The following is a 25,530-nucleotide window of genomic DNA, read 5'->3' as shown; positions in this document are numbered from 1 at the left end:
GAAAAATCTGGACAAGGATTAAAGCATGTATTGTTGAACAACGTGGAATAATTTATTCAGGTATGTGCTAGAATCCTCCACCAGCTTTAAAATCAAGTTCAGAAAGCTAGGAAAAAAGCTTTGGTGTATCTAGAAGGCATGGGTCTGATGCAGGAATTACCAGCCAGCATTACTGTATCAGCTCTAAAATATAATACAGCCTGCACTATGCAAAGGATTAGAGACATTGATTAGAAACATTAACAGCCCCTCTGATGGCAACAACCTACAAATCTTCACAAGACAACAAAACGTCAGTAACTGTTCTGTGTGATTTTGAGGAGAATCTACAAATCTGTCTGCCAGTTCCATTCTGAATTACAAATTAAAAAAAGACTGCTGCAACTACTTTAAGAGAGATGTATTGACATGTAAAGAAGGAAAGTTGAACAATAAAATAGAAAAAATAGGAAAGGAAGAAAACGCTGGGGAGGAACACAACTTCTTTTGGATATTTTTTTTTTTTACTCTCCTTAATAGCATAATAAACAGATAGCTCTTTCATGTTTTTTATTCCAGCAATTTCTTCAAGCACCTTCCAGCATATAAGAATACTTCTGTCTTACTAGCTATAGTTTTATTTCAGCTCCAGAAATAATCCTCTATATATTACATGAATGCTGTGCAACATTCTTTGATATTAAACTACACCATGACAACCTCAATCCTGTGTCTAGAAAGCCAAACAAAGATGCTTTTGCAGCACCAACAGCCATAGATACACTGGTTTTAATCTGCTTAAGAAGAACAATAATCACTTTGAAGATGAAGGTGTCACTGCTTAGAAAACTGTACAAGCTGACCAGGCTTCTTCTGCTTCTCATAGTGGCCTATCTCTACACCCAATAGTACTTGTGCTCACTCAATTACAACAAACACAAGCTGGTCTGACTGTACTAGAATCACATTTTCAGTTTATGTTGTAGATACACATTTTGGGTTTTCCAATCCAGAACCTTTATGTGTTAAATCTTCTAAGCTACTCCAGGTGTCAAACTACACACTGGTGATGGTGATTTCACTGGGCATCCACAGAAGTTCAGGAATCAGTATGCAGAGAGCAGGTCACACATCTCTTCTTTAGAATAGGTATAAACCTCTTATTACAAGCTCACTGGAAAAGCATCTCATTATGAAACACTTTATTTAGACAGTAAAATATTTTAACTAGGCCCATAAATTATTATCTTTTAAATATATATATATTTAAGTCAAGGTACCAAACAGAAGCACATTCTGTTACAGATTGTGAATTTAAGTTAGGAAAATGTGATGAACCCAACATTTTTTGTAATTTTAACTTCACTACTTTCCATTCTTCCCCATAATTACTTATCTCTGCAAACTCATTTAGCAATTAAAAACCTAAACAGAATTATAAAGGGGGGTGGGGTGGGGGGAAGAGGTTTAAAGCCTTGATGTTTACATCCTGGACTTTGACTCATGTTTCACAGAACTATGGAGGACAGTCATGCTACAGGTTAGAAAAAATTATTACAGCAGGATAGCTCAAATGGTTTGAACACTGTTTGTTGAACTGGAAGAAGAGAATCTCCGGCTAAAAACATATAATTCTCCAGGTCATCAACTTTTCCTCCCATTGTTGGTATCTATGAAGTTGAGTGAACCAAGATGACTGCTGTCTGCCCATGTTTTTGAAGTTAGTTCTGCATTTCACTCAATTGTCCAAGGATGTATTTTAAAAAATCTCTTTGATTCAAGTCGCAAAACAAGAATTGCAGAAGGCAAAGCAACACAACAGAGGTAAAACTTCCAGGGAGAGAAATAACTACTCAACTGAACAATTCAATGGTTTTCTGAAAAAATATTTCAGAAGGGTAAAGAGGGAATAAAGTGATGTGTTGAAGACACTGGCATTCTTAAGCTAAGCATATCTAAAACACATCCATCCAATACCAGGATATTAACCTTCACACTCAGTTGCTTTTCCTAAATCATCCCAGAGCACTATCTGCAGAACATAAGAATGACCATACACAATGTGTGAAGTACTTCTTTGAATTTATTTTTAACTTGACTCTTTCTCCTTCTGGTATTATACACATTTAAATAAATATTCAAAATAAGAGTTTCAAGCGCACTGGAAGACACTACAGATGCAATATGCTGTCTAAAAGAAAAACTCTGATTTCAGACTGATCTGAAAAAAAAACCCACAAATTTTAAACATTGAAACTCCAGAAAATTCAAATATCCTGTTAATTGTTCTGAGTTAACCGAAACACTCACCAGAATCAAAATATAAAATTTTCATTTTAATCTTTTAAAACATTTATATTTCAGGGTTGGTTTTTTTTTCCATCTTGTACGTATATATTTGTTGACCTGCTTGCCTGCATGTCCCCAAGGCTCAATGGTTAATTTCAAATCAATTTGTTAGAGGGAAGGAAGTCAGAGGTAATGAAGCTTCTACAATTGTCAGGAACACACACAGAAAGATGAGAGATGCTACACATTTTACCACTGAGAAATACACTGCAGCATGAACTCAAGATTTATTTAGGTACCAGGAGACCCATATGGGAGCTAGACTTTGTAAATGCCCTAATTGTAGGAAAAGCAACTTCAACATCAATCAGCTGCATGACATCGATCACAGCAAGTCAGGCTACATTAGTTCCAGCACTCAAAGGTCTGGTGTACTTATAAACTGCACATTTTGTTTCAAAAAGCCAAGTACTACTTCTTAGGGGTTTGACTTTTTTAAAAAAACCAACAAACCAAGAGATTTAAACTCATCTTGCTTTTGTTTTTCTGCCGAAAAGCATATTTTGACTATGAAGTTAGTAAATACCTATCTCTGAAACAAGGAACGAGGAATAATCAGGAAATAGCTCTTTTACTGGTAAGTCTCCCATGCAGCCCTAGCACAATTTAGGCATCCAGATGTCCCTTCTTCTTCGAAGGAATTTGCTCACCTTCGTGTAATGCAGCTTTTACAGACAGCATTTTTCCCAAAGTTTTGCTCAAAGAATGAGGAAGACACTGATGAAACAAAAACCTTGAGAATTCCCACAGATTATATTCAGGGTAAGCTACTGTTCTGAAGAAGCTGGCAACTTATTCCTGCTCAAAGAGTTCCTTTTCATTCTGACCTTTATGTTTCTGCCAGAAATGCCAACTTAAGAACTGACCAGAAAAAGAATGCCAAGAGAAAACTGGTAGATACTCCATCCAATAAAGAGATGTATAGAGAGGAAAGAAGGTAAACCCTACAGCTTACTTTACTTTTATGAAAGAATAAGCAAAAGAGAACATGTGTGTCCTATGGTGGAATTCAGAGAGCAATGTGGGCTTGCTTTCATTTGGGACAACACACTGAAAGAAGAAGTGGCCACTGCAAGATTCATGGCATTGCCTGAGATGATAATACACTGGGTTGAGGATGTGGATTCCTGACAGGCTAAGGAAGAAACAGCACTGATACTGGTATTTCGGTGTTGAGCTATTCAGTGGACCTTATTAGTTAAGGATAAAATTGTATTGCAGCACCCTATAGTATATAGTTTAATTGCAAGAGTGGTGGAGAAGAAGTCACCATGGTCCTCACTAACTCCACAGTGTGACCTCCAAAAGCTTCTCAGGAACATACTGTACTGTGGCTTACACTCTTTGCCTAAAGCCAGTCTTATTTTGCCACAGAAACTACTTCAAATTTCCAGTTGCTGCTCACAAGCAGACTATTTCTTTATATAATGGCAAGTAAAATGCTCTTATTCTTTCATATACACTTGTTGATGTTATTTTCTTAGATGACAGATAAAGGTTCTCACGTCTGTAAAACAAAATCTAATTTTGGGGATTCTGACTTGCAAGCTAAAGATGATGAGCAGAGAACCGGACTCTTGCTTTCACAGCAGGGACCTTCTGGTAAAAGCATACTTCAACCAAACTTTGTCAGTACTCTGTATATCCAGATCTCAAGGGTTTCATAGAAAGGCAAGTTTTCTAGAATAAAGCAACAGAACTTGGCATAAGCCTGAGGTCTTTAGTGTTGTGACTGATTCTATTCTTGTAGGATCCCCAAGTAAAAACTGCACACACACTTAAGAAGGTATCTTGATTGCAGCTGAGATAGAGATGTTTAAGTGAAAATTCTCAGCATATGTCCCGGCCAAAAAAAAAAAAAAGAGGAGTAAACCACCACCATTTACTCCAGAATATGAACGTACACAGAAACAGCTTTTATGATGGGGTTGCTATGAAGCCGATCTCAACTAAAACACACCTCCTGTAAACCTGTTCAAGCACCCATCACAATAACATTTTATTATATGCAGAGACACCCTTTCAGGATCTCTTTTCTCAGAACTTTGTTTAAAAGACAGGATCAATACAGAGGTTGAAACTTCTACTTTAAATGGACAGTGGATTAAGTTTTCTTGTTTAATCCTGTTGAGAGACACAGCAGATAAAATTCAGGAAAACTGAGCAAATAATAATGAAATAAGCAAGTTCAGATTTTGGCCCTTCCTCATTACATTGTCTATGAAGGGATTATTTTCTGATGTTTGTCCATCAGTTGCAAGTGTCTGATAGACATTTTAGCAATTAATTATTTGCTTGCTTCTTCCTATGAGCAACTTACTGCAAACATTAAAAATTCAGGCAGTTTTCATCATGCACATAGATCATGTGATAAACTTTTGACACTTAACTGAATATAACTGAACTCCCAGAATCAGTTTTCTGATTCAAGTATTCACAAATATGATTTCAAAATCTGCTTCCCATGAATATTAAAACCGGATATTCATTGTTTCTGTAGACAGTCTTCCCAATTAACATATTCACTAGAATATTTATGGAAAGCATACACAAAAAGAGTGTAAACAGCATCAAAGTGAATCCATTTAAATACTAAGCTGAATATTTGCAGGCTTCCTTCATTTTACTTTATTGTATTTTATGAGGTGTTTGCCCAACCCTGGTTTCAGTCATGTCTCTACAGACTATCTGGGCTAAAATGTACTTTCAGAGAATGACAGTTGGCCAACACTGGAGTGAAAGGACAATCAAGGAAAGCAAATCCCAGGAAAGACAACAGGATCTGTTTTTCAAATCTTACCCTGGCAGTTAAAAAAAAAAAAAAAAAGTCAACTTCCCACCCTCTCACAGACTTCATACATGATCTCACACAACTTCTCCAAGTTTTCATCTTAAGGTTACATCATTGAATCTTCTTTTCCTGTGAAGTATGTTCTACACAGGAGCCCTACGCGGACACTTCAGGGTTTTCAACCTCAAGTGGATCCACTATGCAGAAATTGGTAACTTGACTGTATTTTCATCCTGTCAAAACGGAGGTTACTGTGGAACTGCTGAAGCCACATAGCCACGGTACACGGTTTTTTGATGAATCAGTAATCTAGAGAGCATGTGTCAAATTACAGTTCCAAGTCTCCATTTTACATGACCTTCATGGTAAAGGAGATAGGAAACTGCTGCACATTGCTTGGAAAATGATGCTATTTCTGGAGCTACTGTTGGTTAGTGAAATTGCTATTTTATTTCTAATGAAAATTCATCATGTATTATTTATTTCCTATTCCCTGTTTTAAATGCACTCCATCCTTCCTACTCTATTACCTTGCCTTTTGAATGTAATTTCAGAATGTTGGAACAATTAGCTTTTTCATTTAAAGTAACTGATAACTGAAATTATGCTGTCCTTGTGCATTATTAAAAACAACAACAGTAACCAGGTATGTTCAAAGGCTATACAACATTCAAAATCCTCTTTAATATTCTAGTTCATAACCTTAACAGACATTTATACATGATTAATGAGGCTTTTAGTAGCTGTTTCTGTCACAGCTTGGGTAATGCCACCTCCAATGAATATTCCAAGGGAAGGGTCTTACTGGCAGTGTCTGAGTGACAACTGTGAAGCAGCAGGCTGCAATGTACTTTCTGACAAGAGACACAAAGCCTAAATGAAACAAAATTCTGTCCTGAAGAAGTATAAACTATTCAAAAAGTAGAACATGGGAATTGACTACATTAGGGCATATTTTGTATTACAGATTCACTAACAAATTGCTTATAAAGGGTTTCTAACTGTGATCCCACTGCCATGCTATGGCAAATGAATAACTTAAGATCTTAGATACAAACACCTGGATGAGCAATGTAATTCCTAATTACATCAAGAACACATAATTTTCAGACATGGCACTGCAGGTATCAGTACCAAAGAGAGATATTGAGCCTAGAGCCCTGAAACATACAAACAAACAAAAAACTGCAAAACAATATCAAAAAAGAGCTCAACATAGCTATGACAACTCAGCTAGCTCAGCCTTTTTAGCTTGGTGATAAAAAGACTGGGAAGCAATTTGACTACCACATGTAAGTACTTTCAAACAGAAACATATCCAGGATAATTAGCGTGGGTCACCAAGGGTAAATCACACTTGACCAACCTGACTGCCTTCTGTGATGGAATTACTAGATCTGTGAATAAGAGATGACCAGTAGATGCGACCTCCCTTGGATTTAGCACAGCTTTCAGTATCGTCTCCCACCCTGTATCCAAGTTGGGATTTTACAGTCTATATGGGTAGACTACTAGATGGGTGAAACACTAGCTGGAATGTTGGGTTCAGAGGGTGACTGCTACTTGTTCATGCCCTGTGTGGAAGTCAGTTACATGTGGAGTTCCTCAGTGTCTGCTCTGCTACCCGTCCTTTTTAATATTTTTATCAATGACCCAAAGGAGAAATCAGAACTCACCTGTATCAAGACTGCAAATAACACCAAGCCTGGGGGTTTCAGTCAACAAACTCACAGGCAAGGGTGCCATCCAGGAGGACCTAGACCGGGGTCCTCAAACTATGGCCCGCAGGCCGGATACAGCCCCCCAGGGTCCTCAATCCACCCCCCCGGTATTTACAGACCCCCCCTGCCCCCACCCCCACCGGGAAACCAAGCAGCTGCAGACGACTGCCTGCCACTTCATCCGCGCGCCAGCCCCCTGTTTAAAATGTTTGAGGACCCCTGACCTAGACAGTCTGGAAGAATGAACAAAGCAAAGCCCTACACCTGGGAAGGACAAACCCTTTCATAATGGCACAGGCTGTGGGCTAGTCCTGCTGGGAAGGACCTGTAGTCCTGGTGGAAAAAACATTTAACGTGAGCCAGCAGCACGCCTGGACAGTGATAAGACCAATGGCATCCTGGACTGTATCAACAGGAGCACAGCAAATAGACTGAGGAAAGTAACTGTTCCCCCTTACTTGGTACTCACTAGACCACATCTGGAACACTGTCCAGTTTGGGGCCCCAAATGTAAGAATGACATGGATGAAGTTCAGCATAGTTCTATTGGGTTGTAGGGGGCTGAAGTGCTTCATCTGGGCTTGTTCAGGCTGGAGAAGGCTCTGTGGGACTTAGCAGCAGCCTCCCAGTACCTACAAGCAAATTGCAGGAAGACTGAGCCAGGCTCTTCGCAGCAAATACATGGTGAGGGGATGAGTGACATCAGATGTAAATTGAAGCAAGGGAGGTTCAAACTAGATACAAGGCGAAACTCTTTCCACCTGAGGACAGTCAAGCAGCGGCACAAATTGCCCAGGGAGGCTGTGTAGTCCCTGTCCTTGGAGGTTTTCAAGGCACAACTGGATAAAGGCCTAAGAAACCCTGTCTGACCCTAAAGACTACCTGATTTGAGCAGGAGTTTAATCAGGGAACTCCTGGCGTTGCTTCCACCCTGAATAATTGAGTTTAAGAAGATACCAGGTACTGACAATGTCTTCAACTTAGTGAAGAAAAGTAGAACAAGAACCATTTACTTGAGTCTAAAACCAGATGAACTGAAAAGAAAATTTCTAGTACTGCCTATGATTAACCAAAGAAACTAGTGCCAGAAGAAAGCGGCGACTCTCCACTCCAGCTGATTTCAAATCAAGACACAATGCTTTTGTGGAACATTTGGTACTCAAGTACACACAGAGTATAAATATAAGTAAGTATAAACATAAATAAACTGTATGAACCATAGTGGAGTACAAAACAAGAAACGAGATAAAATGACAAAATGGCTTTAACTCTTTGCCCATAATACCAACAAGTTAAGAAAAATGCTAGCTATTATTAGGTTAAATAAGTATTTTAACCAACAAAGATTAAATCTTGCCCCACTCAAAAAGTAAAATAAAAAGAAATCAGAAACAGAAACATAACAAAAAGAATTACTAACTTTATACAATTGAAACAGAAACATAACAAAAAGAATTACTAACTTTATACAATTTCCAGTCCTTTTCCAGTGCAAGGCTTCTTAATAGGTAATGGGCCTTGCTCCCTGGTTTGCATTTCAGATTAATTCACACTGAGAGCTTGAAGTCACTTCAAATACTATGTAGCAGCCAATTTCAAGATTTGTATTGAGCTCTCTGTAAAAACAAAGGATTCTATACACAGAGGAACTTAAAGCAGCATGCCATTATCAATTGTGGACACAATTAAAATAGTCATTATGACAAGGCAGCATAATATTATTCTAAAAGTAACAAGGTGAGGCCTGCATTTGCTCAGCTTTTAAAAATCAAACAAAATCAGTACTGTCCTGCCTGCCAATACATTAGTTTTCAAGTATGCAGCCAGCACCCCTTATATTTCCAATTTAACAGCAATCCCATAAGCGTTGCATTCTAAAATGAGCTCACAGTGTTACTTCCCATTAAGGCAGAATTTTAAGTAACCAAATAAATTTGCATATCCAAATATTTGTATCTGGCCCATAACTAATTTAGAAATGTATTTAATACACGGCGAAAATCTTTACATGTTCTCACTTGCAATTTAACTTGGAATACAATTTTGTTTTGAAGCAAAGCACAAAATTCATCAGCCAAGGTTACATGAAAGGAGCTTGACATTTTAAACAATGCCTTTTTAAAATTATCAGACTGTAAACTAGTCTTTGAACAGTTTTTAAAAGGGTAAAACACCTTTCCCTGTACTAAGATAACTACAAAGCCTGGATAGTTTTTTTTTACTCTTGCCAAATAACACACCTATTGCCAAACGTAAAATGTTCCATCCCACCCCAAAAAGGCACAAACTACAAACTAACAAAAAATAGGAGATCCAGCATCTTCTCACCTCACCTGACTGAACTATAACTGCTGAACCCCTTTAAAGGCAGGAAAAAGTTCGTCAGGTAGACAATTTAAAAGCCTAAGTGCTGATTATTCCAAGTCTGATTACAAAAAGCGCTAGTCATATAGTTGCAAGTCAATGTACCTACAAACTTGAGGATCTCTACCTGAAGAAAGAAGAGGGCAGAAAGATAATCCAGCTATAACAACACATCACCACGCTGAAGGATATGGATTCTAACTGATTTTATATAAAGGGATTTTACATAGGTATTCATTGACTTTCTTTATTCAGCCTCCTGGCACAATAAGCATAGTCAGTGGCCAGAACTAATAATCTTCACACAAAGGCAAGAGCCTCATGTGTTCACAGGTTTTGGCCATGTAGGCATTTATATAACTAAATCAGAGTCCTATAAAACATTTCCCAGAATTCTTTACATTTATACCTCATAGAGCAGTGTCCCACTGCTGTCCGACACTCTGCAAACTACATACCACTGAGCAGCAGCACACTGGACCCGAGGGCAAGAGAAAGCCTGCAGCTATGTGACCATGACCTAGCAGAGCCCCCTGTGCAAAGAACCACGCCAGACACACATTTCCCTCATTTGTACACCAGGCCCTCTGTGCTCTCATAGCTAGACACACTTCCTGCTTTGTGTCCCAAAATCAGACTCAGTGGCCCATGTCATCCATACATATAAGGTCTAACACACAGGTTAGACTAAGAGTTCTGTAAACCGTGCCCAGAATATATATGGCCTTTCGGAACACTTTTAAGTAATATTAAGAGCAGATCTGAAATGACACGTTAATTTTAATGAAAAGTAAAATCTTACAGGGCATAGGATAAATCAACTTTTAAAAAATCAGAAAATACAGAGAAGAAATCAGTAAGGTGGGGATTTTTCCTTGCACTTTCTGCAAGTTCAAAGGTGAGAAGAAAATCAAATAACCAGCAACTACCTCCTCCTCAGCAGTGAGAATAAGGTAAGGAAGGCCATTTGTTGAAACCTGCACCTTGGGAAATATTTCCTATGCAAGCCAAACTAGATTTATTTAAATTAAATCAACAATGACTGATCTGCATTTATCTGCTCTGATACAAATCATTCAACATCCCACCCCCAGCCATTATTCCCCTCCTACCTTCAAAACTCCCAGCAAACAGATAAATCCACGTAATGGCTGGGACAAAAAGGACGGTCAGAGAGGCAGCCAGGAATTTCCGTCGCCCTCTGCAGATTCCCAGCATTCTCTCAGGAGTACAGATTCCCAACTCAGTGCTGTTCCTATGTCGGAAGCAAATAGTCCACAGCCTCCCACATATTATTCCCTGAAAAGGAATGGAAAAAATATTTTATCAGCTTATCTCTCTACAGAAAGGTAGACTATGCCAATGTTCCTAAAGAGTTAAAAGAACAAGGCTAAAAATGGGGTTACAGCAATTGCAAAGCAGTACCGCTTTCAAAATTATCCATGTCTACTTAATCATAAAGTTTTAGAAGTCAGACTAAGACAGTAAGTGAATAAAACACATCCTATCACCTAAACACACAGTAAGCTAATCTTACAAAAAGACATCCTCTTTATTATTTTTTTTTTTGCCACCTTTTACTGTACAAAAACCCTGGGTTCTTTGATGACTATGTGTACTGGTACCCCTGGGCAGATAAGAGAAAGCCACCAATATATCTTCACCTGCTCCCAAAGAGCAAAAGTCGCACCAGTGAATCAATGAGCTGGCTGCAGGTGGTCATGAACTCAAGAATGAACTGAAAAATGAAAGGTAAAGTTTGTGGGCAGAGGGATGTTATTAAAATGACCCACTTTGTTAATCAAAAAGCAATGCTGATGAACTGCTATATATAGGGGAGAAGAGAAAGAGCAAAATGGGCAAGGAAGGTTCCTTAGTCACAAAAGGGGGTATCAGGAGCTTTAGACTGTATGCTAAGAGAAAAGTAGAGGATTCTGGAGAGTACCACTGTTTTTATGAGAAAAATTAATAATTCTGATCTTATTTTGTTTAAAATATTTCTGGAATAACAGCAAAATGATCCAATGATTTTTATTCACAAGAAAACGAATATTCCCACACAAGTACAGGCATGCAGGACAGAAAAATGTTTCACATAATTTGGTGGGTTTTTTTAGAAAAAGATAGAAAGGCTAGTGTTAGACTAGAGAAGCTGGAGAAGGAAAAGGAGGTATTAAATCCATGCAAATCCAGTTCAGGTTTTGTGTGAAAGGGCTTATGTTTCCTGATTTAAAAAAAAAACAACACATTGGTCTACAAGAATGACATACAAAGAAACACAGACACTGGCAGCACAAGGTATTTAGTAACAGTGCCCTTTGGCTTATGCTAAGCTAGCACTAGAGCTGAAATAAGCAATTAAAGCATTTTTACACTGACATACTAATAATGGCTACTGTGTGTCTTCAAAATGTATCTGAGCTCTACAACTTCACTTATATTGCAGTGAAAGTCAATTCTGAAATCAAATTACAACAAAAATGAGAACTCTAGACAAGAGAAATGGGTTCAGACAAAGAACTCTGCTGCTGGAGTTACCTAGCTGCAGTGCTCAGGCAAACTTAGAAGTGTTCCTTAAACATTCAATAGAGCCCACTTTACTACACTACAGTTTAAGAGCCATGATAGTACTCTGACCTTGGAACTGATAAAATGGGACTACAATTTGTCCAGAGCCAGTACAAAAAGCATTCCACTGTGTCTGCTTTTCAAGGCAACGAATGCTTCAACACAGAGATTTTGCACAAAACATATGGACTTATACTAATGTAATATAAATTTTATACATTTTATATATTATATATAATATTTATTTATATTATAAATATGTTATTATTTTAGACTTAATATAATTAATTAATATTAATATATAGTAGACTTAATAACTGTGGTATGAGAGTCAGTGTTAGACACACACACACATTTAGTAGATACATTGTGGAGAATTCTTATCTTTATTCACTGCATTTGGATAACTGTTACATTTCATTTCTTTTCCTTACATCACATAGCTTGTACAACTACTTTGAAAAGAGTCCTTTACAAGCCTACTTGAAAAAAGCAATTTTTCTGGCTTCTGTGTTTTACTCTTGCTATATATGTGTATACTGTAATGTGCAAAGAATCACTTTAAGACAGAATTTATGCTTCTTCCTTTAACATCTGGTGTGCCTCATTGACATCAATCTGTGCATGGAAAAATAAATTTTTGCAAAAATAAACTCACAAGCAGGGGTCATTTTCAAATAGCCACATCTTGTAATGCAGCATGCTCTGGATACATACTGTTCCTATCAATGACACCTGTAAAACCCACAGGTAGCAAAGTAAGAGTCAACACCACATGTTTCTGACATCATACTGTCACACTGATGCAAGTTTTTGGGATGGCACCTAGACTCTGCAGCTTGGGGTTATAGTGCTGGTAGCAGATCAGTTCAACCTGGGGCTGCATATTTAAGAAATAATTCAGATTTTCATATATATTCTTTAAATATCCATGCAAATTAAATCTCTGAATAGGTCAACATGGAGGATGAAATCCATCTTTCCTGCCCCACGAATGTAAAATACCCCAACAAATTAAGAAAGTATTGCAGAAACATTGAACTCCCAATTCTGCTACAAAGGGAATCTAAGAATGTGGCAAATCCAGTTTTCTATAAATTGTAATCGTTCAGACAAAACAGCCAAATAATTCTGCATATTCATGCAGATCCTTTATCTAACTAGGAAGACATTTGGGGAAAACGCTAGACAGACAAGTCAGCTTGCGATAGATCACCTTAGGAAATGCTGAGGTATTACATCCCCACCTCCCCAAAGTTGTGAACAGCTTCCCTTGAGTCTTAAATATTCATTTTCAGTGTATAAAGTCACCACACCTGCGAAGTATTTTTTTCCAAACTAGACAATGCATCATGTGCAAACCCTACACAAGAAATTGTATAAAATGCCCATGAATGGTAATGAAGATGTTTAGCTTAAAGGAAAAGCTTTGGAGTCAATCATGTATTTGTTATTGGTTTTACTCATAAAGAATTTTACTTAACATACCATTGTCAAATAAACGGAAAGAAGATATTGCAGTTCTTTTGATTTTTTTTTTTCCATTCAATTCAACAGGTGTCAGAGCGACATCCATCATGAAAGGAACATGACTGACAACACTGGCTGGAGGAAAGGCTGCGCACAGAACACAGTAGCACTGCGCAGATTTCTGCAGTATGGGCTTGCCATTGACTTTCAGACTTCTCCTACAGCATCCACTGGTACTCAAGCCATAGTCCTATTGAATTAGACTGTCACCTGCCTAAAAGGTCCTAGAAAGCAATTTCACAGGCTAAAAATGAAGCTATAGATGTGACTACTAGCTATATTCATCTTTTCAGTAATAACAAGTACTGTAAGATGGTTCACTTCCTCCTGATAGCTTTCAGTCTGAACAGCTGTGCTAACTAAACACCTGTACTTAGAAGTACAGAGCATGAAATATGTTCAAAGAAAATAAAAATTATTAGGAAGTAACTGGCCAATTTAAGCACAGGATCTAGGTACAACACTCAAAAAAATAGCCAGTGGCTCCTCTTTATCTGTAACCCAATATTTGTATTTTCAGATACACCTAACTGAGCCGCAATGAACATCTGCAACTTTAGGCATCTTTATTGGGTTTATCTCAAAATCAAGGGAGATCAAAATTAGCCTCAGAGTGAAAAGGAATGGTTGGGAGAGTTTCTGGTAAGGGGTTTGCAGTTTGAAACATATTCTCAGCTTCACTCCTCCAGACACAATCAGATTTTCTGCCTGTGCCACAGACACAGAAAAGGTGCATGCATTTCATGATATTCTTCTACCTTTGTCTTCAATTTTTAATGTATTGAATGTGCTCCAAAAGCATTATGTCATTAATCTTAAAAATCTGATTAAGTAATATCCAAAAAAGTTAGCAGTGTGCATATAATGCATGTATGGCTTGCTCTCAGTAAGTCAGGTGCTCTACACTTCTACAATATGCCCAGTTCAAGATTTATAAAACCTGTGGCACATGTACAGATCAACAGACATTAATACAGCAACCACAGCCCAGCTCATCCGCGATTACTACTAATGGTGCTACAAAAGGCTGCTAGCTTGGACAATACCTGTATGGTGGGTCACAGTGGGCATTAAAATAAATTGGGTTTCTCATTACAAAGACTTACTCATTACCTTCTTACCATATGGAAACAGTGAATGGAATGACTTTTGTTACTTTCACATAGGGTCAGTGCTTCCACTAACTACATTACTTTATCAGAGTGGTTGCTTTGTTTTAAATCAAGGATTATCTCCTCAGCTAAGTGTGAAGCAGCTCTCAACCCGTATAAGTAGCACATACATTAAAGTATGTAACACAACACTAATCACATTGGTATTCAGTTTCTATTCATTTATTTTTTTAATTATGGCATGACAGCTCGACTGTGTCAGACATTCAGCAGGAGTTCAGAGGAACAATGGAAGTAATTATGAAAACAAAAATCAAACACAATTAACTAGATTTAACTGCTCTACTATAAAAAGCTTTTCCAACCGCTTCATGCATTTCCTTGCATTTGTTACAGTTAATCTTATCCCAGTAATCTTTTGTTTGTTTTCAGAGCCACTGAAATAAATACGTAGTTAAAGCTGTTTATAAACCAATCCCGTGCCTTGCCTTTGCCGTGTTTCTTGAATTAATGTTATCTAATTCTTTCTGCTTTTCCACTCTTGCAGTCAGAAAGTCAATGAACAATTTCTGCCGTAAAGCTTTTCCCTTGGCTCTGTGTCAATGTAGCATCCATCCCTCACAAGAGATTCTTCACAGCTTTTTGCCAGACTCAAAATATAAATAACCTTAAAAACCCCAGCAGTATCTTAACCAGCATTTTCCTGTTTTTCTTTAAAATGTTGCTGATGTGGGGTTATAGAGTTTACTCCTTGATAGTTTTTTATCTTGTAGCTTTGTGGTCTTCCAATTATGGAAGTTGGCTGTCATGTGACGGATTTTTGTCATATTAGATAAAAAATTGGTAACGTAAAGGCAGAGTGTGGAATAAACCCAACATTATGAAAGAAATAAATAGTAAATCTTTATTTAAATAAATATCCCTTTGTTAACATACTCCGCTTCTCAAGTTCTTAGAACAGAAATAGCATTTTGAAGGAAAATGCCATCTCCTCTCTCATCAACCTCTTCTTCTCCCACATGGAAGAACATGGTACAGAAACAAATCTAAGGCTCCCTTTGCTCCCAAACTGAATTTTCATGGCAGTGGAGATCCTTCCCCTGAATCAGACTTCTTAATCCTATGGTATTATGAATTTAAAGAAGGATTTGAAGTAAACTTAGACTCAGCATCCACCTTGCTACAGAAAATCATAACCAGGAAAACTCCCCAATCCAAATGATAGTTTAGAAAGCTGGCATGGGTTCATTGCAGCAGTGGGTGCATGGGGGATCTTCCCTCCTAACATGCACACCAAGTTACTCGAGGGTAAACATTACGTACAGTAGAGTACTTGCATATTCATAGTATATTACATATCCATTTTCATTCACGTACCGGTGTGGCTACAAGTTTCTCGCTTGTAATGCGAGTTAGTGTGCATCCTCAGACAGCACTGCTGCAGTTTTTTACCAACTACACATGCTTCAGCACGGGGTTGCCCTCTTTTATGGGGTCTATTTGAGTTGGAGGTCATGATCTCCCATTACCACAATTACCGTTTTCCTACTTTCAACCACTTCTTTGCGGATTGTGACACCTTATCAGCTTGTCTCCTCTTTCAACCAGCACTTTCTCACTTGGAAGCTTCTTTCTGCATAATTTACCCTTATCTGTTCTTTGTTTCCCAAGGTTAACTCCCCTGATTAGAAGTCCTTTCATTCATCAGTTTTGAGGACTTGAGAGGGTGGGTCAGCTTGACCTAAACTTTGTGCACATTCTTGTTTAACATATAGTTGAACACTACATCAGTTTGGTAATTCGGGAGTTTAGGCAACTACCTCAGAAGTTCTGTGAAGCCACTTTAAAAGGAACAGATTACAGCACACTTTCCAAATGCTACCAAATTTACTCCTTCTCAACTAGTTACAAGAAAATAGTCCTATCCGTAAGAGAGAAAATAGCTGATAAGTTGACAGCACAAATGAGTTCAGCCTTGGAACTGTGCTAACTGCTCCAAGGGCACACAGGATTGACACCTTCTTTTATATCTTCCCTCAGTATGTGTCTTGGCTTAGGGAAAATTCTATTACTATCCTGTTAATCAAAGTTTTCTAGAAGGTTCCAGCTGTAAGCAACACCACTACAGAAACGAGGATCCATTCTGACAGTAGCTCACAGAGAGAAGTAAATAAATAATACTTCCACATTTTTCCTTTTTCATTCCCATGTATTCCTTTATATATATGTACATATAGATGTATTTACACAGGCATTTTTAATGGCATTGCTTTTTCCTTTCAAGCCTAGTTTGCTCAAAAGAAGGAAAGCCTGCAACTTTAAAAATTATCAAGGAATAACACAATTTAAGATCAACAGGATAAGACCCTTTTCTCCTATGCCTCTGCTAAGATGTCACTGTTAATGTAATGGGAAAAAAAAATCTATCAGTTGAGAAGAAACAGCAGCAACAAAACACAGTCATGACAGAAAGATCAATCTTGCCTGTTATTCACATTTCATTTGTAACTCAAGAATGACCCTTATTTTAAAAGCAGTTACTGACCTGTTTTTAAAATGAGTTGTCCAAACTCTGCTTTACCGCCTCACCTATATGGGCATGCAGCATCAGTATTTCCTCATTCCCCAGTTTATGTCAGGACTCAGTAAATTTCAAAGAAAGTGAAACATACAAAACAGATCCTGACTCTGTTTGTATATGGCAGAAATCTAACAACATACTGTATATACAGATTAAGAATACTTCAGAATTTGAGTTCCCAATGTCATTGAATTATACATATACTAGAGATCATGGCCAACCAGCAACAATAACTGTGATAAATAATCTTTCAACAGTAAAACAATTGTGGTCCAGGATCATGGTTTACACTCAGAGCACAGCATTATTACATATCTGAATTTCAGACTCAAAAAACAAGGACAGAGCTTCACATCTTTCCAAATCCAGGCCTTTCCACCTGAAATAACGGCAGGATGAAAAAGAAAAAGCAACATGCTACCTGTTCTTGGCTAGAAGAAAACATCAATATATTGATGCATCATTGCTCTCCCTGCCTCTATACCAGGGCATCGATCTCCTTCATAATCAAATACTGAGGAGTTACGGGTTTGTCCAGTTTTTCATTCGTTAATTCCCTTTCTTGGGTATCGTGTGCATGTGACCATATAGAAAACAAAATGTTTTTTAAATCAGAAGTAGGGTGCTCCATGCACCATACATAACACCTCAAGAATTTTGATGGCAATACTTTGCTTCTCAGCTGAAGTTCTCAGATGCTTATTCAAAAGCAGTGTTTGCCTTCATTAGAATCGTCTACATATGAAGCTGCTCTAACAAGGCAATTGATTAAAGATTCATAAGAACGTTATGCCCAGGAGAAAACACTTATTGTTTGAAGTGTTCTTTCCTGACAAAAGAATCCATGTCCCTCTATGAAGTGAAGTCCTATTATTAATAAAAAATAAAATAAAAAAAGAAAAGAAAAAATAAAAAGAACCCTTTATTTTACTGCACAGATCTCAAACTACAAGTTAGTTTTACATGGGGACTTGTACCACACTTATAGCAGCTACTTATTTGTCAGATGGAAATGGAAGTTGTCATTGTACTTGCACATTGCTCTCTATGAAATACTTGTATCACACTAAAAAAAAAAAAAAGAGAGAGAGAGAGAGAAAGAGAGAGAGATGGGCGGGCCCAGGTGGCTCTTTCCTCAATCCTGACCATGAGGAGGAAAGAGTTGTGGAGGAGAAAATGAATCCTGTGGGTCAAAAATTGGTTGCCCAGCTGGTATTGACAAGATACGTTTTGATTTTACAACCATGGGACAAACCGAGAATGGAGAACCACTAACAAGAGACAGGATCCATCTGACCACATGAGGCAAAAGTGTCTTTTCCAATAGGCTGGGGCCAAACTGCTGAGGAATTAAATTGTGAGTAACAACGAGGGAGATAAAAACCCACCAACAAATGAGAAAGTGGTGGATTGGGCCAGCAAGCAAAGAATGTTGAGTGATGTGGACAGGAGATACCTGCCTGCAGCAATCAGGTAATGGATCATAGAATAATAGAATCATTTAGGTTTGAAATGACCTTTGAGATCAGCAAGTCCAACAGTTACCCCATGACTGCCAAGTCCATCACTAAACTATGTCACTAAGCTCCACATGTACATGTTTTTTAAACACCTCCAGATACAGGCTTTTTAGGAAGGACTAACCAAGAAGGCAAGGAGGAAGAAATGTCCTATATGTGAGAGCTGTAGAAATGCACAAAGCTCTCCTTGGGATCCTCCCCCTCGGCTCATCACTAGTGAGAAACATCTATAGTGTTGTGTCCAGGTCTGGGTTCCCCAGTGCAAGGACACAGCCAGAGAGGTTGTAGAGCCTTCATCCTTGGAAACAGTCAAAACCCAACTGGACATGGCCCTGAGCAACCTACTTTAGTTGACCTTGCTTTGAGCAGAGGCTTGAACTAGATGGTCTCCACAGGTCCCTTCCAAACTCATCCATGATTCTGTGACTCTGCAGTTTTGTACACAGTCATAAATATACAGTGGCCATTCAATTTAAATCCTCGAAAATTCCAACTAACATCTACTCCGCTATGCATGAGTAATAATGCACATAATTTTACTGAAACACACAGAGAATCCCAGGTTAAACTTTTAGCTAGTATAAATCAATACAGCTTTACTAAGGTCAATTCAGCCTGCATCAATTCACAACAAATATGAACTAAGTCTCTCATAATTAATGGACAAGAAGATGGATTTTTCATAGAAGCAGCAAAGTTCTCACCTCATCACTACATACTGCTTAAATATTACTAAACCTACAAATGTTGCTATCAAATATATATATAAAAATAAAACAAATGATGTAATGAAAATTTCAAGAATTTCATATTTGAATAATCAAGGAATAGGCAAACAGGAAAAAAGCATTTTAGATATATATACATATGACCATGATTGAAAGCAGAAGAAAATCCTTCGCTACGATTACAGTGGTACTTTACTAAGCACATTATATATTCTCAATAGTTCTTTGATGCTACTACAGGACAAAATAGCACCATAAGTTCTGAGCTATTTTTTTAGTAAGTTTCCTGCTTAAATCCCCGTATGACAAGGTCCAGTATTTATTCGTTCTTAAATATTATACCATCCAGGTAGGCTACAAGGACTATCCATTTCCCTAGGCTTTCCCAGGGCTGAGTGGGTTCTATACAGGCTGACGGAAAAGGTGCTTTCCCCCCATACTCCTCCTTTTTACCTGACGTAGAAGCTAAGCTCTTGCAAAATAACTTGTCAGGCACTTTTCTTAGTGTGGAAGACAGCTGTGGGTTTAGGTTATTTCACATAGGGCTATTCTTCAACAATGGAACACTGGAAAAGGGCTTGATAAGCTGGAATTTCTAAATACAGATTTCTCATGCCTTCTTATTTGGCACTACACAGATTAATGCAGGTATTAGACAAGAATGGCATGACCATTTAATGCAATTACAAAAGGAGTACGAAAGGTGTTATCAAAGCCGAACAAAGCTATAGAATAACTAGACTCAAGAAGAGACACTGGCAAAAGCACTTACTAAAGAATCCAAATTTTCCATGTGTGCAGTTAGCATTTCAATAGAATCATAGAATAGTTTAGGCTGGAACGTTCCTTTGGAGGTCAGCTACTCCAATCCTCTGCACAAAGCAGGTTGAATACTTTTCTTTCAAACCAATCTTTAATTTGGATAGCTCTTTACTCTTCATTTAAAAACTATCATCTGAGGCAGGGTGGTCTGCCTAGAGAAAAAGGGCAGTGGGGTAAGGCTTTCTACGTTCTCTCCATTTCCTCAAATTGCAGTAATTTTCAGTGAACATTTCATTGTTCCTCTGCATGAGAACTTCAGTCTTTGTAATCTCTACCTGATCTCATTATCATCATTGTTCTCTGAAGTTCCTATAATTCTCCAATTAGATGAAGGTGAAGAAATAATAAATATAAAATATTTAGCAAGCCCCTTGTAAAGGAAATGAATATACCAAAATGAATGACCTTATTCACATGCACATAATTAACAGTTCCACTTTAAATTTTATTATACTTCATCATTTTCAGAGCAGAGGGGAGGTTGCCAGATCTTTTCTAACAAAAGGAATAGAGGATAATGATGATGATGAGGATCATCAAAGGATGCAGAGGACTGTGCAGTCATGGGCATGTCATATAATACAAAAGCATGCTTTGCACCGGATTGTGTTTGAGATGAGGGGAGGGAAAGAAAGGAAGAACATCTCTGACTGTCTTTCCTAACTCTGCTCCTACATTCTAATACCTTTTACGACAATTTGACTCCTTCTGTGTTGTACTGGCAGTCATTAATATAAATCCAGAGCAGAAGCAAAGCTAACCTCTGGTAACTTCAACAATGGGTCTTCTGAGAGTAGGAGAAAGGCTGGGTAAGTCTCAAGAGAAGAACTAAGGTGAAGGAGTTCCTCACTCACTGGTCTGAGGCTGTTGTCAACTGGATGGAAGTACTTCACCATGAGACAACCAAGTAGGAATGTCTGAAAGTCATATTATAAATATACCCACCTTTTGCAGGGAATTCTGAAAAACACCTGAGCTTTCTATACTGAAGACTTCTTTCTGCAATAATTCTGCACATCACACCTTGATGGTAGTTTAAACTGAAAGATCCTTAAATATGTCTTTAAATAAACACATACATACAAACATACATATATAAATGTAACGTCAACTGACATCAAAGACAAAATAACACATTTCAACTGTATTTTAAAGAAAAGATATTCAGTCTACCCAATGAAGCTGTAGTTAAAAAAACTCCATGTCTACCAATACTGTTAAGTAACTTTGTTCTTTTGCTTGTTCCAGATCTGTGATCTGCTATGGTTCTCCACACATACCTTGGCTCCTGGGCTTTCCCTCAGGGTGAGCCAGCTAGGTCTTTCTGACACAGAATCAGGGGAAGTTTTGAAGAAGATTCACTACAGGGACCATTCCCTACAGACAGCGTGGATGAGCTTGCTGCCTGTGCACTATACAATCCCCCAGCAGGGTGGCTGCCTTCAGGCACTGACATGCAGTGCCTCAAAAAATACAACATATACCCTTTGCATCATGTCATGATTGGGTGAACTCTGGCAGGTTTTCTGAATCATACGAAGAAAGAAAAATAACAAAGTCTTGTGATCTAAGCAAAGCCTGCTACGCAACATGGATGCAGCCAGTGTGCTCTACAGGAGCCAAGTGTTGTGAATGACAGCCATTCTCCACCTCTTGGCCTGCAGATCAGGATGTGCTCTCTGGAGGCAATGCCCTTGGCAGTACAAATGTCATTGCTATAATGTCTATTTTGTTATCCACAGATGGCCTAGCCTGTTCTTGCATCATTAGCATTATCTTTTATCATAACCACATGGTACACAATATTTAGAATCTATAGGCCATGTAAACTACAGGTACACGGTAGATAAAATGATCATAAAATGAAGGGGGTCAATTCAGTTATACCAGTAGAGACCAGGATCATGATACTGACCCCAAGGCTAATGTTTCACCAAAAAGATATACTGCAGTATGTATTGCAACAGATAGCAATAATCACTACAGATCACCGCATTTTATGCAGAAGAATTTTCTCAGTTGCTTATGGGGAACTGTCAGTAAGACAGTATGACAACATGACGACTGAAAATTCTAGCACAATTCTAAAAATACAACCTTTGAAAACTTTTTTTGTACCTAGGAGATACAAAAATATAGGACATAATGCATTTATCTGAAGGTCAACAAAATTACTCCATAGTATTATCAAAACCGTACCATACACACATATTGGTTGATTTTGACAAGAAATTACGTAATAGTTTTTCCAAGACTCACGTGTAGCTATGAGGATGTATGTTGGTAGGACAAGTTTTGTTTACTGCCAAGATTATATTAACTACTTTTTCAATTGATGAAAAGATTTAAAAAAAAAAAAAGGCTGAAAAGGACTTGGGTGTCTTTTTTTTTTTTTTTTGGCTACTGAGGATTAGAACTACATATATATCTGTAAAATACTTGCAGTGAGTACATATTATTGCACGTCTGAAAGAGGAGGTAAATCCTTTACTTCCAATACAACAATGAAATCACATTGAGAATTTTTGAAAATATAGAGAACACGCTTAAATCAAACAGTATGAACTTTGATAGTATGTCATCATTTGCAGTTCATGCTACTCATGTCAACTCTGGGATACAGAAGTTAGTAGAAAGTTACGAGTATTTTTTCCACCACTAATGGCTGGGAACAGGCAACTTATAATTTGGTCTTGAAAGTTCTGAAGTTAAACTTTCAATTACTTTTCTTTATTTGTCAAAAAAGTTTCATAATTATACAACTTATTTTGTCTGCCTTGCTTTATGGAAATGTCAAAGCATACCTTGTAGTGGCTTTATTTTTTATACCATGCCATTAAAAGAAATTTAAAATATACTCCAGTTATTAGAAGTTGCTCTGGTACATCAGGTGAAGACAGCTCAAATGCATGTTTTGAGCATGTTAATACTGACAAAGCTGTAGATGAGGGACAGACCTACACAGCGACATAAGGCTATTTATATCTCTTCTATAATACACTAAAAATGTCTTAAGAATAGCATGATCTTACATTTGCTGAAATTTAGACATAATTTTGTAATTACAGGGTAAATTATGACTTAAGTGGCTGCTGCTTTGGCCGTATCTTTCACCTAACCTAACACCCTGTGAAAGCAGAAAACCCTGTAAATGTAATATGTTAATTCAGCAATATGCATTAGCTCTGAAGTGCATACCATTGATTTTGTATTTCAATGGCACCAAGCAAAATCATCTTCATTTGATTCAATTTCTCTAAAATGAGATAATTTTTAAAACAAAATGCATTTCTTCCTGAAGGGTTTCAACTTGATAAAATGCTACACATGGATGTTAAATCTATGTTTTGTGAAGTTTATGTAGTCTTTTAGCATTTTGTAAGAAAAGAGTGATATTACACATCTGAAAACTTGTGAAATGTATTAGTTTCTAGCTCACATACAGTAGTTAGAAGAATGTTTTACTTTTTAAACAGACTTGAATAGATTAAAGAAACCTGTTAATATTGTTACAGATGACTTAAAATTACATCTCATCTCCATGGGAAAGACTTTCACAAACTGATTTTGAAAGAGAGGGACAGTGGAATATACTGAAAGCGACAATAAGTACCATTTTAAATAGGAAATTGAAGCTGTAGATAATTGGACAATAGAACTGAAGACTATAAAAATGTGTAGTTGAGTGAAAAATATGCTAGAGAAAATGAAGTTCCTGTAAAATGCCCCTTAAACTATAGTAACATGTCTTATTTCTGCCTAAGTGGCTATTTTAACAACAAGCATTAGCAGCTTGACAACCTCAGGTGTCTCAGAACTGGAAAAGGAAGCCCTACCAGCCAAGGGAGGGGAAGAAGGGGCTGTTCTTCTCATTTTCTTAAATAGAACCTTCAGACTGGAAAGCTTTAAAAGTATCTCAAATTATACTTGCAACTATGAAAACCTGAAACTTTTCATTTTGTTTAAACGAAAGCTGAAGTTTTATTGGAACTTCAACAACTGAACCTGACATAAAATGCCACCTCCTCATGGCTCCTGAGAAAATCATAGGGGTTCATGCTGCTATTATAGGCTTTACTGACAATGCACGTGTCTGCTGGAAGAAAGTTCAAACCACTGCTGGATATTGATCACAAATTCAGATTGTTATCATGCTGCTCTTGAAATTTGTCAGTCCGATTCAGGCAGGTAGGTGTCAGCTGAGTTGGCTATGTTGCACTGTCTTCCAAATACATATTGTGGTGACAAACTGCTTATAAACTTCAATAAACAGATGCCTGGAGTAGTTTGTATCTGAGCAAGGTCCTGTAATATTTTAACTGTTGAGAAGACCTTATCAAGTGTTCACATGGAAATAAGAATCTATTTTAAGACCTTTTCAAATTAATATTATAAAACAGTAGTATGAAGTAAAGCGGAACTTTATAGGTTGAATCATGTCTTTGTAGTGTCTAAAAACACTTCAGAAGATGTTGAATATGCAATAAATCTTGAGGTATTTTTGGTCACCTTCAAAACTACATTCAACAATACGATCAAACACTGTATGCATCATTCTTCTAATACTTAAAGTGATGCTGGCAAACAGTTACACAAAAGAGTTCAGGAGGAAAACCAGTTTTTGCACTGAAATGATAGCAGGATTTCATCAGGCTTGAAAAACTGAAGTAGTTCTTTGGGAGAATATAACTTTACTACTTGTGATACTAAAATACTACACCAGTATAAACTGGGCGGGGGTTAGCTATTCTCAGCCTTCATTTGATGATCTAAACTTTTTTTTTTTTTTTTTTTTTTTTAGCATTTCTAACATTCCTGTAATGTACCCTCATATTAAGATACCAGGATCTCTTTATTAAATGTCATAATATTTACACATCTTCAGGAGTCCTTGTGTCTTTAAAGTAAAAAATTTAAGAATGCAAGGAAAATCGGTTACATAGCAAGTCAATGATAAAGTTAGGAGAAGCATGAAAAAACCTAACTGCAGTGAAATATTCCATCCACGCAATACCTCTGTCCTCATTAATATTTTACCACAGTTGCTCAATAATATTGTCTAAGTGCAACTAACAAAGATTAATGAATCAGATCTACACTAAAAAAAATACACAAAATGTGTATTTGTTTCATAATGACATACTGGATTTTCTGTTTAGTTTCCAGTGCCATCTGTGAGGTTAAGAGATTTTGGATAAGAGCGTCTAAAATTGTTTCACTGTGTGAGTAATAGAAAAGACTTGGAGGAATAAAAATTCAAAAGTTTATGGGGAAAAAAATTCAATCAGCATGCTAATAGCAGTAACATTGTCAATTGAAACCCTACAGCTACCATGACATATGTCCCAGAAATTCAATCTCCATTCCTTTTGGTGAATCATTGTGGAAAAAGCTGGGAAACAGGCAGTTTCAGCTCCAACTGAGAAAGAAGTCAATGAGTGGGTTTACATCAGCATTTTAATTCA

General features: G+C 37.4%; 1 protein-coding gene across 4 annotated transcripts in view; it reads right to left on the bottom strand.

Moving 5' to 3' along the window:
- LARGE1 (LARGE xylosyl- and glucuronyltransferase 1) overlaps positions 1-25,530 on the bottom strand; it is a 295,580-nt gene that overhangs the window by 196,761 nt on the left and 73,289 nt on the right. For all 4 annotated transcript variants that reach the window (XR_005104338.1, XM_037388143.1, XM_037388141.1 and 1 more), the window contains one exon: positions 10,317-10,503. Coding sequence is in view for 3 of the 4 variants with exons in the window: in XM_037388143.1 (XP_037244040.1) it covers positions 10,317-10,422 (106 nt within the window). In the remaining variant the exon portion in view is untranslated. The remainder of the gene's footprint in view (positions 1-10,316; positions 10,504-25,530) is intronic.

Source organism: Falco rusticolus, chromosome 5 (assembly GCF_015220075.1).
Source record: "Falco rusticolus isolate bFalRus1 chromosome 5, bFalRus1.pri, whole genome shotgun sequence".
Taxonomy (NCBI): Eukaryota; Metazoa; Chordata; class Aves; order Falconiformes; family Falconidae; genus Falco; species Falco rusticolus.
Note: the sequence above shows the minus strand (reverse complement) of the source record. Positions and strands in the feature narration are given on the sequence as shown.